The sequence below is a fragment of the Somniosus microcephalus genome, chromosome 29, assembly GCF_052327205.1.
Source record: "Somniosus microcephalus isolate GS21.2 chromosome 29, FLI_Smic_1.0, whole genome shotgun sequence".
NCBI classification, from domain to species: domain Eukaryota; kingdom Metazoa; phylum Chordata; class Chondrichthyes; order Squaliformes; family Somniosidae; genus Somniosus; species Somniosus microcephalus.
Genome location: NC_141015.1, coordinates 8,386,891 through 8,403,371, shown reverse-complemented (window position 1 = coordinate 8,403,371; position 16,481 = coordinate 8,386,891). Strand labels below are relative to the sequence as shown.

Below are 16,481 nucleotides of genomic sequence, written 5' to 3'. Positions count from 1 at the left end.
TTAAAATCTACATCATCCCCATCCCCAAATCCGCCCACTCCGTGTGCACAACATTGCCACGTTGCGCCCCTACCTCAGCCCCGCTGCCGCAGAAACCCTCAACCTCTCTCACCCCCGCACTGGCCTGCTCTCGTGTTCACCTTGCTGGCCCTTTCCTCCACCCTCTATAAATTCTAATTATCCAAAACTCTGCCACAAGTACTTTGTCCCACACCGAGCCCTGTCCATTCTCACCATCCTTGTTCACTTACACTCGCTCTGCCCCCTGACCCTGTCCCCCTCCCATCACTCCACCATTGATGGCAGAACATCCTGCCACTTTGACCTCTATGCAACTCCCTCCATCAATGTCGACACCGCTCCGCTGATAAAACCGTCCTCAAAACCCACCTCTGAATAAAAACCTTGGAATGTTTCTTTACATTAAATGCAAGTTTTCATCTTCACTGCTGATAATGACCAGCACTATTGAGGAGATTACAGGACCGTGTCTGCCCATTGCCTCTCACCATGTGTGCTGACTGAGGACAAAAACATTTATAGTCACAGTGTCGGAACAGGTCAGTGGGTGACACCTTCGTTTGAAACTGTCCCCTCAACGCTGGGACCTGGTTTAAGACAAGCCCAGACTGATGAGGCGACGGTGCCCTCTGTCCGTTAACTGTGAGGGCTCTAAATTAATTGAGTTTGGACAGTCTCAATCCAGTTCCATGGAGACATGGGTCCACAGCACTACATCTCACTGAGACCACAGGTGGACTGGGATCGACAAGAATGTAGCTCTCGACTGCAGGTGAGCATAGTGATGCTGGGACTGGGCTATTGGGGAGCACAGTGCTGCTGGGACTGGGCTATTGGGGAGCACAGTGCTGCTGGGACTGGGCTATTTGGGAGCACAGTGCTGCTGGGACTGGGCTATTGGGGAGCACAGTGCTGCTGGGACTGGACTATTGGGGAGCACAGTGCTGCTGGGACTGGACTATTGGGGAGCACAGTGCTGCTGGGACTGGACTATTGGGGAGCACAGTGCTGCTGGGACTGGACTATTGGGGAGCACAGTGCTGCTGGGACTGGGCTATTGGGGAGCACAGTGCTGCTGGGACTGGGCTATTGGGGAGCACTGGGCTATTGGGGAGCACAGTGCTGCTGGGACTGGGCTATTGGGGAGCACAGTGCTGCTGGGACTGGGCTATTGGGGAGCACAGTGCTGCTGGGACTGGGCTATTGGGGAGCACAGTGCTGCTGGGACTGGGCTATTGGGGAGCACAGTGCTGGTGGGACTGGGCTATTGGGGAGCACAGTGCTGGGACTGGGCTATTGGGGAGCACAGTGCTGCTGGGACTGGGCTATTGGGGAGCACAGTGCTGCTGGGACTGGGCTATTGGGGAGCACAGTGCTGCTGGGACTGGGCTATTTGGGAGCACAGTGCTGCTGGGACTGGGCTATTGGGAGCACAGTGCTGCTGGGACTGGGCTATTGGGGCGCACAGTGCTGCTGGGACTGGGCTGCAAAGGAGCACAGTGCTGCTGGGAGTGGGCGGGAGCGCACAGTGTTGCTGGGAGTGGGCGGGGGCGCACAGTGCTGCTGGGAGTGGGCGGGGGGCACAGTGCTGCTGGGAGTGGGCTGGGGGGGCACAGTGCTGCTGGGATTGGGCTGGGGGGGAGCACAGTGCTGCTGGGAGCGGGCTGGAGGGGAGCAGAGTGCTGCTGGGTATAGAAACATAGAAACGTAGAAGATAGGAGCAGGAGTAGCCCATTCAGCCCCTCGAGCCTGCTCCGCCATTTAATGAGATCATGGCTGATCCTCCAAATTCAGTACCCTGTCCCTGCTTTCTCCCCATATCCCTTTAGCCTTAAGAAATATATCACTCTCCTTCTTGAATATATTTAATGAATTGGCCTCAACTGCCTTCTGTGGTAGAGAATTCCACAGGTTCACCACTTGGAGGGGGAGCACAGTGCTGCTGGGACTGGGCTGGAGGGGGAGCACAGTGCTGCTGGGAGTGGGCTGGAGGGGGAGCACAGTGCTGCTGGGACTGGGCTGGAGGGGGAGCACAGTGCTGCTGGGAGTGGGCTGGAGGGGGAGCACAGTGCTGCTGGGACTGGGCTGGAGGGGGAGCACAGTGCTGCTGGGAGTGGGCTGGAGGGGGAGCACAGTGCTGCTGGGAGTGGGCTGGAGGGGGAGCACAGTGCTGCTGGGACTGGGCTGGAGGGGGAGCACAGTGCTGCTGGGAGTGGGCTGGAGGGGGAGCACAGTGCTGCTGGGACTGGGCTGGAGGGGGAGCACAGTGCTGCTGGGAGTGGGCTGGAGGGGGAGCACAGTGCTGTCAGCTTGTACTCTGCACTGAAGGAGTCAGAGATAGATATTGAGTACATCATTAAAGGAACAACACAAAATAGAATTGATAAGTGAGAAAGAAGCAGACACTTTCAAAAAGAGATTTTTTTAAATCCTTGAGCAATGTCCTGAGATCAGACCTTCCCATGGTGTTTCACAGGAGGGTTATCACAGTAGCATATTGTACACGGTGTGTCGCACGGTATGGCAGGCGGTGTGTCAGCTTTCACTTATTATTCCTACACAAATCAAATCAAATCAAATTAAATCAACTTTTATTGTCATTGTTAGTGCACAAGTGCAGTACAACGAAATGTAGGCTTGCGGCTCCCGAGAGTGTACATTTAGATTAAGACATTTAAACATTCAACATACATTTGGCTTGTAATATATTAACATAAACATAACCATAATAAAGTGCATTGGCAGATGTGCAGGCTTTAGAGTTTATTTGTGGAATTCAGTAGGATGACAGCCCTGGGAAAGAAGCTGTTCCTAAATCTGGTCGTACGGGTGCGAATGCATCTGTAGCGTCTCCCAGATGGCAGGAGGGCGAACAGACTGTGGCTGGGGTGGGTGGGGTCTCTGATGATGGACCGTGACCTCCGTAGACAGTGTTTCTGGTATATGTGCTCTATGGTCGGTAGCCGGGTGCCGGTAATGCGTTGGGCAGTTTTGACTACCCGCTGCAGGGCTTTCCGGTCATAGTAGCTACAGCTGCCATACCATACTGTGATACAGTTTGTCAGGATGCTCTCTATTGTGCAGCGGTAAAAGTTAGAGAGGATCAGGGGTGACAGGTTACATCCCTTCAGCCTCCTTAGGAAATATAGGTGCTGCTGGGCCTTCTTCACCAGAGAGGAGGTATTGAGGGACCAGGAGAGGTCTTCCGTGATGTGGACTCCGAGGAACTTAAAGCTGTCCACCCTTTCCACCACAGCCCCATTGATGTGGATGGGGGTGTGACTTCCGCCTTTAGACTTCCTGAAGTCCACAATGATTTCTTTGGTTTTCTTGATGTTAAGGGCCAGGTTGTTATCGGCGCACCACTTCACGAGATGCTGGACCTCCTCCCTGTAGGCTGACTCATCGTTGTTGGTGATCTGGCCTACTACCGTGGTATCATCCGCAAACTTGATGATGGTGTTGGAACCATGAACAGCCACACAGTCGTGGGTGAAGAGGGAGTAGAGGAGGGGGCTCAGCACACATCCTTGTGGGGCCCCCGTGTTCAGGGTCAGGGGGGGGGGGGGGAGGTGTGGTTACCTAATTTGACAGACTGGGGTCTGTTAGGAAGTCCAGGGTCCAGTTGCAGAGGGAAGTGTTCAGGCCAAGAGTTTGGAGTTTGGTGGGCAGCTTGTTGGGGACGATAGTGTTGAATGCTGAGCTGTAGTCTATGAACAGCATTCTGATGTAGGTCTCTTTACCATCTAGGTGATTCAGTGCCGAGTGTAGAGCAGTTGTGATTGCATCCTCCGTTGATCTGTTTGCACGATAGGCAAACTGGTGTTGGTTAAGAGAGGCGGGAACACTAGCTTTGATGTGAGCCAGGACCAGTCTCTCTCAACACTTCATTATGATGGGTGTGAGTGCGACAGGTCGATAGTCGTTCAGGCACGTCACAGCCGTTTGTTTTGGCACAGGAATAATGGTAGCGGTCTTGAAGCATGTAGGGACTACTGCCTGGGCCAATGACAGATTGAAGATGGCGGTGAAGACATCAGCCAGCTGATCAGCACATTCCTTGAGTACCCGTCCAGGGATGCTATCCGGTCCAGCAGCCTTCCGTGTGTTCACTCTGCGTAGAACACTGGTTTCGCCCAGCGAGTGAAGCCACAGTTGGTGATGTGGAGCGCCCGCTAGCTTAGTGTATATTAGAAACACAGTGAGAATTTTCAGTATGGCAAGGAGGAAAGATATTGACTGAGTGAGTGTTTGTGTTTAACAGTTCGAGATTGCTCCTGAAGTTGACCCTCAGAACGCCCTTGTTGCCACCTCTGCGTCAGCCTGTCACGCCAGCCTGCTGGAAACGATCGCCATGGCACGGTGAGTGCGGTTTACTGTTATGGGTGGTACAGTTGCTAAGTGCTCCATATGGGGTTGGCCGTGAGCCACACAGGTTAGGAAGGTCAGAGGTAGTCAGACCGATGATTGGGCCCAGTCTGGATATTGGGGTGACTGAACTGCACAGTATGTGAAGGATCATCAGAGAAACAGCAAGCTATCTGATGGGAACCGTCTACCTTTCGATGAGGGACACAAACTCAACTCTTCGTCCCTTGACTCATATCTGTGTAATGCCAGGAACTTTGGAGATACGATTTATTTTTAAATGTGTTTTATGCTATTCTTTCTCCACTCAGAGGAAAACCACTCACGAATGTAGAGCCATCTGGAGCAGATTTCTTTGGCTTCTCCCACCCCACCATTCAGAACCTGATTCAGAGCTGCCCTGGTGCCAGAAAATGTGCATGGTAAGGTTACAGGAACAACAACAACTTGCATTTATATAGTGCCTTTAATGTAGTAAAGCTTCCCAAGGTGTTTCACAGGAGGGTTATCAGACACAAATTGACACCGAGCCACATAAAGAGATATTGGAGACAGGTGACCAAAAGCGTGGTCATAGAGGTGGATTTTAAGGAGTGTCTTAAAGGGGGAGAGTGCTTAGGCAGCTGAAAGCAGGGCCAATGGTGGAGCAATGAAAATCGGGGATGTGCAAGGGGCTGGAATTCGAGGGGCGCAGAGTTCTCGGAAGGCTGTAGGGCTGGAGGAGGTTACAGAGATAGGGAGGGGCGCGGCCATGGAAACAAGGATGAAAATTTTGAAATCGAGGTGTTGCTGGACCGGGAACCAGTGTCGGTCAGCAAGCACAGGGGTGATGGGTGAACGGGACTTAGTGCGAGTTAGAACATAAGAACGTAAAAATTAGAAGCAGGAGTAGGCCATACGGCCCCTCGAGCCTGCTCCGCCATTCAATAAGATCATGGCTGATCTTCGACCTTAACTCCACTTTCCCGCCCGATCTCCATATCCCTCGATTCCCCTCGAGTCCAAAAATCTATCGATCTCAGCCTTGAATATACTCAAAGACTCAGCATCCACAGCCCTCTGGGGCAGAGAATTCCAAAGATTCACAACCCTCTGAGTGAAGAAATACCTCCTCATCTCAGTCTTAAATGGCCGACCCCTTATCCTGAGACTATGACCCCTAGTTCTAGACTCTCCAACCAGGGGAAACAACCTCTCAGCATCTACCCTGTCAATCCCCTTCAGAATCTTGTATGTTTCAGTGAGATCACCTCCCATTCTTCTAAACTCCAGAGAATATAGGCCCAATCTACTCATTCTCTCCTCATAGGACAGCCGTCTTATCCAAGGGATCAATCTAGTGAACCTTCGTTGCACCGCCTCTAAGGCAAGTATATCCTTTCTCAGATAAGGAGACCAAAACTGTGCACAGTACTCCAGGTGTGGTCTCATCAAAGCCCTGTACAATTGTAGTAGACTTCCTTACTCTTGTATGCCAACCCACTTGCAATAAAGGCCAACATGCCATTTGCCTTCCTAATTGCTTGCTGTACCTGCAGGCCAACTCTGTGTTTCCTGTCCGAGGACACCCAAATCTCGCTGAAAACCAACATTTAATCGTTTCTCACCATTTAAAAAAGATTCTGTTTTTCTATTCTTCCTACCAAAGTGAATAACCTCACATTTCCCCACATTATACTCCATCTGCCACCTTATTGCCCAGTACTCACTTAGTCTATCTATATCCCTTTGCAGGCTCTTTGTGTCCTCTTCACAGCTTACTTTCCCAGCTATTTTTGTATCGTCAGCAAACTTGGATACATTGCATTCGGTTCCTTCATCTAAGTCGCTGATATAGATTGTAAATAGCTGAGGCCCAAGCACTGATCCCAGTGGCACCCCACTCGTTACAGCCTGCCACCCGAAAAATGACCCGTTTATCCCTACTCTCTGTTTTCTGTATGTTAACCAATCCTCTATCCAAGCTAATATATTACCGCCAACCCCATGAGCCCTTGTCTTGCATAGCAACCTTTTATATGGCACCTTATCGAAAGTCTTTTGGAACTCCAAATATACTACATCCACTGGTTCCCCTTTATCTACCCTGCTAGTTACATCTTTAAAAAACTCTAATAAATTGGTTAAACCTGATTTCCCTTTCATAAAACCATGTTGACTCTGCCTTATATTATGATTTTCTAAGTGCCCTGTTACTACTTCCTTAATAATGGATTCCAGCACTTTCCCGACGACTGATGTTAGGCTAACTGGCCTGTAGTTCCCTGTTTTTGCTCTTCCCCTTTCTTGAATAGCGGGGTTACATTTGCTACCTTCCAATCTGTTGGGACCGTTCTAGAATCTAGAGAATTTTGGAAGATCATAACCAATGCATCCACTATCTCTGCAGCCACCTCTTTTAGAACCCTAGGATGTAGGCCATCAGGCCCAGGGCATTTGTCGGCTTTTAGTCCCATTAGTTTCTCTAGTACTTTTTCTCTACTGATATTAATCACTTTAAGTTCCTCACTCTTAGCCCCTTGATTCCCACTATTTTTGGTATGCTTTGTGTCGTCTACTGTGAAGACAGATACAAAATTGCCATTTCCTTATTCCCCATTATAATTTCTCCTGTCTCGGCCTCTAAGGGACCAACGTTTACTTTTGCTACTCTCTTCCTTTTTACATACATGTAGAAGCTCTTACAATCTGTTTTTATATTTCTTGCTAGTTTACCCTCATTCTATTTTCTCCCTTTTTAATAAATTTTTTGGTCATCCTTTGCTGGTTTCTAAGACTCTCCCAATCCTCCGGCTTACTACTATTCTTCGCAACATTATAAACCTCTTCTTTTAATCTAATACTATCCTTAACTTCTTTAGTTAGCCACGGATGGATCACTTTTCCTGTGGAGTTTTTATTTCTCAATGTTGAGAATTTTGGAATATTTCTTTAAATGTTTGCCATTACTTATCTACCATCATACCTTTTAATCTAATTTCCCAATCTACCTTAGCTAACTCGCCCCTCATGCCTATGTAATTGGCTTATTTGGAATACTGCGTGCAGTTTTGGTTTCCATATTTAAGAAAATATATACTTGCTCTCGAGGCAGTTCAGAGAAGGTTCACTCGGTTGATTCCAGAGATGAGGGGGTTGACTTATGAGGAAAGGTTGAGTAGGTTGGGACTCTACTCATTGGAGTTCAGAAGAATGAGAGGCGATCTTATCGAAACATATAAGATTGTGAGGGGGCTTGATCGGGTGGATGCGGTGAGGATGTTTCCACTGATGGGTGAGATTAGAACTAGGGGGCATAATCTTAGAATAAGGGGCTGCCCTTTCAAAACTGAGATGAGGAGAAACTTCTTCACTCAGAGGGTAGTAAATCTATGGAATTTGCTACCCCAGAGAGCTGTGGCAGCTGCAACATTAAATAAATTTAAAATGGAGATAGACATTTTCCTAGCAGATAAGGGAATTAGGGGTTATGGGGAGAGGGCAGGGAAGTGGACGTGAGTCTAGATTCAGATCAGCCATGATCCTATTGAATGGCGGAGCAGGCCCGAGGGGCCGTATGGCCTACTCCTGCTCCTATTTCTTATGTTCTTAGTTTCCGACTGAAGTATTTCACTCTCAAACTCAATGTTGAACTTTTATCATATTATGATCACTCTTCCCCAGAGGACCCTTTACTATGAGATTACTAGTTAACCCTGTCTCTTTACACAATACAAGATCTAAAATAGCCTGTTCCCTAGTTGGGATACGGGCCGCAGAGTTTAGAATGAGCTGAAGTTTATAGAGGTTGGAGGCCAGCCAGGAGAGCGTTGGAATAGCAGTTCTGATGAAAGATCATCGACCTGAAACGTTAACTCTTCCTCTCTCCAGAAATGCTGCCTGATCTGCTGAGTATTTCCAGCATTTTCTGTTTTTATTTCCGATTTCCAGTATCCGCAGTATTTTGCTTTTGTAAGAGCATTGGAATACAGGAAACTTTCGATTAACCGGCCCCTAAATAACCGGAAATGTCGGTTAACCGGCAAAATTCAGGAGTAGGTTCAGGTAACTTTTATTAGCCCATTTGTTGCTGTGCAAGCGTGTGGCTGCAGCTGTTGCTAAGCTACAGAGACGCTTGCAACTTGTGGACGTTGTTCTGAAGCTGTTGCTAAGCAACAGGGTTTGTTGCTTTATACGGAGCTCTGAGCTCCGTATCTTTTACTATAGCGTTCGGTTATCCGGAATTTTTGATGAACCGGCGCCCCGTCGGTGCCGGATACCAGAAAGTTTCCTGTAGTTGCATCTGGAGGTAACAACGGCATGGATGAGGGTTTCAACAGCCGATAAGCTGAGGCAGGGGCGGAGTCGGGCGATGTTACGGAGGTGGAAGTAGACAGTTTTGGTGATGGAGAGGATATGGGGTCGGAAGCTCATCTCGGGGTCAAATAGGATGCCAAGGTTGCGAACGGTCTGGTTCAGCCTCAGACAGTGGGTGTGGTAAACCACTGTTGTTAGTACTGTTGTTCACTGTTAGTACTGTTGTTCACTCTTGCATATTGTTGTACTTGTCTGTGCATGCCTCAGCTGACTCCGCCCCTGGCTCCACCCTCATGGCTGGATATAAAGGTGGCTGCTCGGCAGCCCCCGGCCCTTTTGGATACCAGGCAACCACAAGAGGCATGCTCTGTTCTTTGGTAATAAAAGCCTGTCTGTTACTTTCTCAACTTTCCAGTCTTTTGTAGCAATTGATAGTGCATCAGTGGGCAGGGAGAGGGACAGAGTCAGTGGGCAGGGAGAGGGACGGAGTCAGTGGGCAGGGAGAGGGACGGAGTCAGTGGGCAGGGAGAGGGACGGAGTCAGTGGGCAGGGAGAGGGACGGAGTCGGTGGGCAGGGAGAGGGACGGAGTCGGTGGGCAGGGAGAGGGACGGAGTCGGTGGGCAGGGAGAGGGACGGAGTCGGTGGCCAGGGAGAGGGACGGAGTCAGTGGCCGGGGAGAGGGACGGAGTCAGTGATCAGGGAGAGGGACGGAGTCAGTGTCAGGGAGAGGGACGGAGTCAGTGGCCAGGGAGAGGGACGGAGTCAATGGCCAGGGAGAGGGACGGAGTCAATGGCCAGGGAGAGGGACGGAGTCAGTGGCCAGGGAGAGGGACGGAGTCAGTGGCCAGGGAGAGGGACGGAGTCAGTGGCCAGGGAGAGGGACGGAGTCAGTGGCCAGGGAGAGGGACGGAGTCAATGGCCAGGGAGAGGGACGGAGTCAGTGGCCAGGGAGAGGGGCGGAGTCAGTGGCCAGGGAGAGGGACGGAGTCGATGGGCAGGAAACGGAGTCAGTGGCCAGGGAGAGGGACGGAGTCAGTGGCCAGGGAGAGGGACGGAGTCAATGGCCAGGGAGAGGGACGGAGTCAATGGCCAGGGAGAGGGACGGAGTCAATGGCCAGGGAGAGGGACGGAGTCGATGGCCAGGGAGAGGGACGGAGTCGATGGGCAGGAAACGGAGTTTGTGGTGGGGACCGAAGACAATGGCTTCGATCTTCCCAATATTTAGTTGGAGGAAATTTCTGTTCATCCAGTACTGGATGTCGGACAAGCAGTCTGCCAATTTAGAGACAGCGAAGCGGTCGAGCGAAGTAGAGCTGGGTGTCGTCAGCGTACATGTGGAAACTGACGCTCTGTTTTCGATGATGTCGCTGAGGGCCATCATGTAGATGAGAAATAGGAGGGGGCCAAGGATAGATCCTTGGGGGACACCAGATGTAATGGTGCAGGAGCAGGAAGAGAAGCCATTGCAGGTGATTCGCTGGCTACGATTAGATAGATAAGAATGGAGCCAGGTGAGTGCAGTCCCACCCAGCTGGACGACGGTAGAGAGGTGTTGGAGAAGGATGGAGTGGTCCACGTGTCAAAGGCTGCAGACAGGTCGAGGAGGGCTAGTTTACCACTGTCAGTCATGCAGGATATCATTTGTGACTTGTGTCCGCTGTGGCTCAGTGGGTAGTACACTCGCCTCTGGGTCAGAAGGTTGTGGGTTCAAGTCCCACTCCAGGCTGACACTCCAGTGCAATATTCGGAGTGCTGCACTGTCTGAGGGTGCCGTCTTTCGGATGAGACGTTAAACCGAGGCCCCGTCTGCCCCCTCAGGTGGACATAAAAGATCCCATGGCACTATTTCGAAGAAGAGCAGGGGAGTTCTCCCCGGTGTCCTGGCCAATATTTATCCCTCAATCAACATAAAACAGATTATCTGGTCGTTATCACATTGCTGTTTGTGGGAGCTTGCTGTGCGCAAATTGGCTGCCGCGTTTCCCACATTACAACAGTGACTCCACTTCAAAAAGTACTTCATTGGCTGTAAAGCGCTTTGGGACGTCCAGTGGTCATGAAAGGCGCTATAGAAATGCAAGTCTCTCTTTTTCGATAAGAGCCGTTTTGGTACTGACGCAGGGCCGAAACCTGCTTGGAGGGATTCAAACATGGAGTTCCAGGAAAGTTGGGCACTGTGTATGGTAAGGCTACAAACACTGTGCATTTATTTAGCAGCTTTCACAACTTCAAAGCGTTTTACTTTTGAAATGTAGTCTTTGTTGTAATGTGGGAAACGCGGCAGCCAATTTACACACAGCACGGTCCCACAGACAGCAGTGCGATAAATGACCAGCTAATCTGTTTTAGGCATTGGTTGAAGGACGAATATTGGCCATGACACTGGGGAGAACTCCCCTGCTCTTCTTTGAAATAGTGCCATGGGATCTTTTACGTCCACCTGAGACGGTAGATGGGGCCTCGGTTTAATATCCTCCAAAAAAGATCACCTCCAACAGCGCAGCATTCCCTCAGCACTCCCTCAGTACTGCCCCTCCGACAGTGCAGCACTCCCTCAGCACTGCCCCTCCGACAGTGCAGCGCTCCCTCAGTACTGCCCTTCTGACAGTTCAGCACTCCCTCAGTACTGCCCGTCTGACAATGCGGCGCTCCCTCAGTACTGCCCCTCCAGCAGTGCAGCACTCCCTCAGTACTGCCCCTCTAACAGTGCGGTGCTCTCTCAGCACTGCCCCTCCGACAGTGCAGCGCTCCCTCAGCACTGCCCCTCCGACAGTTCGGCGCTCCCTCAGCACTGCCCCTCTGACAGTGCGGCGCTCCCTCAGCACTGCCCCTCCGACAGTGCGGCGCTCCCTCAGTACTGCCCCTCCGACAGTGCGGCGCTCCCTCAGTACTGCCCCTCCGACAGTGCGGCGCTCCCTCAGTACTGCCCCTCCGACAGTGCGGCGCTCCCTCAGTACTGCCCCTCCGACAGTGCGGCGCTCCCTCAGTACTGCCCCTCCGACAGTGCGGCGCTCCCTCAGTACTGCCCCTCCGCCAGTGCGGCGCTCCCTCAGTACTGCCCCTCCGACAGTGCGGCGCTCCCTCAGTACTGCCCCTCCGACAGTGCGGCGCTCCCTCAGTACTGCCCCTCCGACAGTGCGGCGCTCCCTCAGTACTGCCCCTCCGACAGTGCGGCGCTCCCTCAGTACTGCCCCTCCGACAGTGCGGCGCTCCCTCAGTACTGCCCCTCCGACAGTGCGGCGCTCCCTCAGTACTGCCCCTCCGACAGTGCGGCGCTCCCTCAGTACTGCCCCTCCGACAGTGCGGCGCTCCCTCAGTACTGCCCCTCCGACAGTGCGGCGCTCCCTCAGTACTGCCCCTCCGACAGTGCGGCGCTCCCTCAGTACTGCCCCTCCGACAGTGCGGCGCTCCCTCAGTACTGCCCCTCCGACAGTGCGGCGCTCCCTCAGTACTGTCAACCTAGATTATGAGCTCAAGTCTTAGTCGTGTTTGAATCCACAACCATCTGACTCAGAAATTAGAGTGCTACCACTGAGTCAAGTTGCAAACACTTATATTTGCTAATTTCAGATCAAACCCATGAATGGAAAGTCAGCTGCTCGTTGGCACGGCATAGTGTGAGTTCTGTAGAGTGGCACTGGCCCTGACTGTGGAATCACTGTTTGGGTTTTAATAAAAATGAAAGCTGGTTTAGTTGATAAAGATGCCACCTGGTGGTGTACTAGCTATTACAGTTAGCTCGGTGAGTTTAGTCACACAGAGCAGGAATGTCACAGGTCCAGAACCCGGTCAAGATTGAGTTGGTGGATTGCAGCTGGGGTGGCGAGAGAGGGCAACACAACTGACTCAGTGCCTCTGGGCTAGGGAGGGGAGTTTTGCACGGGGTTCCTGCTCCCAGCGAACCTGGTTGAAACTGTGGGTTTGGACATCAGCTGAGAGCAAGGTCAGGTTCAGCGATGATTTACAATGGACGGCAGACTGTGCTCTGTCTGGAACCGTACAATGGACGGCAGACTGTGCCCTGTCTGGAACCGTACAATGGACGGCAGACTGTGCCCTGTCTGGAACCGTACAATGGACGGCAGACTGTGCTCTGTCTGGAACCGTACAATGGACGGCAGACTGTGCTCTGTCTGGAACCGTACAATGGATTGCAGACTGTGCCCTGTCTGGAACCGTACAATGGATTGCAGACTGTGCTCTGTCTGGAACTGTACAATGGACGGCAGACTGTGCTCTGTCTGGAACCGTACAATGGACGGCAGACTGTGCTCTGTCTGGAACCGTACAATGGACGGCAGACTGTGCTCTGTCTGGAACCGTACAATGGATTGCAGACTGTGCTCTGTCTGGAACCGTACAATGGATTGCAGACTGTGCTCTGTCTGGAACGGTACAATGGATTGCAGACTGTGCCCTGTCTGGAACCGTACAATGGACGGCAGACTGTGCCCTGTCTGGAACGGTACAATGGATTGCAGACTGTGCCCTGTCCGGAACCGTACAATGGACTGCAGACTGTGCCCTGTCCGGAACCGTACAATGGACGGCAGACTGTGCCCTGTCTGGAACCGTACAATGGACTGCAGACTGTGCCCTGTCCGGAACCGTACAATGGACGGCAGACTGTGCTCTGTCTGGAACCGTACAATGGACGGCAGACTGTGCCCTGTCTGGAACCGTACAATGGACGGCAGACTGTGCTCTGTCTGGAACCGTACAATGGACGGCAGACTGTGCTCTGTCTGGAACCGTACAATGGATTGCAGACTGTGCCCTGTCTGGAACCGTACAATGGACGGCAGACTGTGCTCTGTCTGGAACCGTACAATGGACGGCAGACTGTGCTCTGTCTGGAACCGTACAATGGACGGCAGACTGTGCCCTGTCTGGGACCATACAATGGATTGCAGACTGTGCTCTGTCTGGAACCGTACAATGGACGGCAGACTGTGCCCTGTCTGGAACCGTACAATGGACGGCAGACTGTGCTCTGTCTGGAACCGTACAATGGACGGCAGACTGTGCCCTGTCTGGAACCATACAATGGATTGCAGACTGTGCCCTGTCTGGAACCGTACAATGGACGGCAGACTGTGCCCTGTCTGGAGCCGTACAATGGACGGCAGACTGTGCCCTGTCTGGAGCCGTACAATGGATTGCAGACTGTGCCCTGTCAGGAACCGTACAATGGATTGCAGACTGTGCCCTGTCTGGAACCGTACAATGGACGGCAGACTGTGCCCTGTCTGGAGCCGTACAATGGACGGCAGACTGTGCCCTGTCTGGAGCCGTAGAATGGATTGCAGACTGTGCCCTGTCAGGAACCGTACAATGGACGGCAGACTGTGCTCTGTCTGGAACCGTACAATGGACGGCAGACTGTGCTCTGTCTGGAACCGTACAATGGACGGCAGACTGTGCCCTGTCTGGAACCGTACAATGGATGGCAGACTGTGCTCTGTCTGGAACCGTACAAAGAACGGCAGACTGTGCTCTGTCTGGAACCGTACAATGGATTGCAGACTGTGCTCTGTCTGGAACCGTACAATGGATGGCAGACTGTGCCCTGTCTGGAACCGTACAATGGATGGCAGACTGTGCTCTGTCTGGAACCGTACAAAGAACGGCAGACTGTGCCCTGTCTGGAGCCGTACAATGGATTGCAGACTGTGCCCTGTCCGGAACTGTACAATGGACGGCAGACTGTGCTCTGTCTGGAGCCGTACAATGGATTGCAGACTGTGCCCTGTCCGGAACCGTACAAAGAACGGCAGACTGTGCCCTGTCTGGAGCCGTACAATGGATTGCAGACTGTGCCCTGTCCGGAACCGTACAATGGATTGCAGACTGTGCCCTGTCCGGAACCGTACAATGGATTGCAGACTGTGCCCTGTCCGGAACCGTACAATGGACGGCAGACTGTGCCCTGTCTGGAGCCGTACAATGGATTGCAGACTGTGCCCTGTCTGGAGCCGTACAATGGATTGCAGACTGTGCCCTGTCCGGAACCGTACAATGGACGGCAGACTGTGCCCTGTCTGGAACCGTACAATGGACGGCAGACTGTGCCCTGTCTGGAACCGTACAATGGACGGCAGACTCTGCTCTGTCTGGAACCGTACAATGGACGGCAGACTGTGCCCTGTCTGGAACCGTACAATGGACGGCAGACTGTGCCCTGTCTGGAACCGTACAATGGACGGCAGACTGTGCTCTGTCTGGAACCGTACAAAGAACGGCAGACTGTGCCCTGTCTGGAACCGTACAATGGACGGCAGACTGTGCTCTGTCTGGAACCGTACAATGGATGGCAGACTGTGCTCTGTCTGGAACGGTACAATGGATTGCAGACTGTGCTCTGTCTGGAACGGTACAAAGAACGGCAGACTGTGCCCTGTCTGGAACCGTACAAAGAACGGCAGACTGTGCCCTGTCTGGAACCATACAATGGACGGCAGACTGTGCTCTGTCTGGAACCGTACAAAGAACGGCAGACTGTGCCCTGTCTGGAACCGTACAATGGACGGCAGACTGTGCTCTGTCTGGAACCGTACAATGGACGGCAGACTGTGCTCTGTCTGGAACCGTACAATGGATGGCAGACTGTGCTCTGTCTGGAACCGTACAATGGACGGCAGACTGTGCTCTGTCTGGAACCGTACAATGGACGGCAGACTGTGCCCTGTCTGGAACCGTACAATGGATGGCAGACTGTGCTCTGTCTGGAACCGTACAAAGAACGGCAGACTGTGCCCTGTCTGGAACCGTACAATGGACGGCAGACTGTGCCCTGTCTGGAACCGTACAATGGACGGCAGACTGTGCCCTGTCTGGAGCCGTACAATGGACGGCAGACTGTGCCCTGTCTGGAACCGTACAATGGATTGCAGACTGTGCCCTGTCTGGAACCGTACAGTGGACGGCAGACTGTGCCCTGTCTGGAACCGTACAATGGACGGCAGACTGTGCTCTGTCTGGAGCCGTACAATGGACGGCAGACTGTGCTCTGTCTGGAGCCGTACAATGGACGGCAGACTGTGCTCTGTCTGGAACCGTACAATGGACGGCAGACTGTGCTCTGTCTGGAGCCGTACAATGGACGGCAGACTGTGCTCTGTCTGGAACCGTACAATGGATTGCAGACTGTGCCCTGTCTGGAACCGTACAATGGACGGCAGACTGTGCCCTGTCTGGGACCATACAATGGATTGCAGACTGTGCTCTGTCTGGAACCGTACAATGGACGGCAGACTGTGCTCTGTCTGGAACGGTACAATGGACGGCAGACTGTGCTCTGTCTGGAACCGTACAATGGATTGCAGACTGTGCCCTGTCTGGAACCGTACAATGGACGGCAGACTGTGCTCTGTCTGGAACCGTACAATGGATTGCAGACTGTGCTCTGTCTGGAACCGTACAATGGATTGCAGACTGTGCCCTGTCTGGAGCCGTACAATGGACGGCAGACTGTGCTCTGTCTGGAACCGTACAATGGATTGCAGACTGTGCCCTGTCTGGAACCGTACAATGGACGGCAGACTGTGCCCTGTCTGGGACCATACAATGGATTGCAGACTGTGCTCTGTCTGGAACCGTACAATGGACGGCAGACTGTGCTCTGTCTGGAACGGTACAATGGACGGCAGACTGTGCTCTGTCTGGAACCGTACAATGGATTGCAGACTGTGCTCTGTCTGGAACCGTACAATGGACGGCAGACTGTGCTCTGTCTGGAACCGTACAATGGATTGCTGATTGTGCACGCCCATGACTAAGCTTGTTCTGAAGGAGT

General features: G+C 52.4%; 1 protein-coding gene across 2 annotated transcripts in view; it reads left to right on the top strand.

Annotated features, from left to right (window-relative positions):
* The window catches only part of tbrg1 (transforming growth factor beta regulator 1), a 76,200-nt gene that overhangs the window by 46,233 nt on the left and 13,486 nt on the right, over positions 1–16,481 (top strand). For both annotated transcript variants that reach the window (XM_085970132.1, XM_085970134.1), the window contains exons 12-13: positions 4,286–4,383; positions 4,701–4,811. In XM_085970132.1, coding sequence (XP_085826258.1) covers positions 4,286–4,383; positions 4,701–4,811 — 209 coding nt within the window. The remainder of the gene's footprint in view (positions 1–4,285; positions 4,384–4,700; positions 4,812–16,481) is intronic.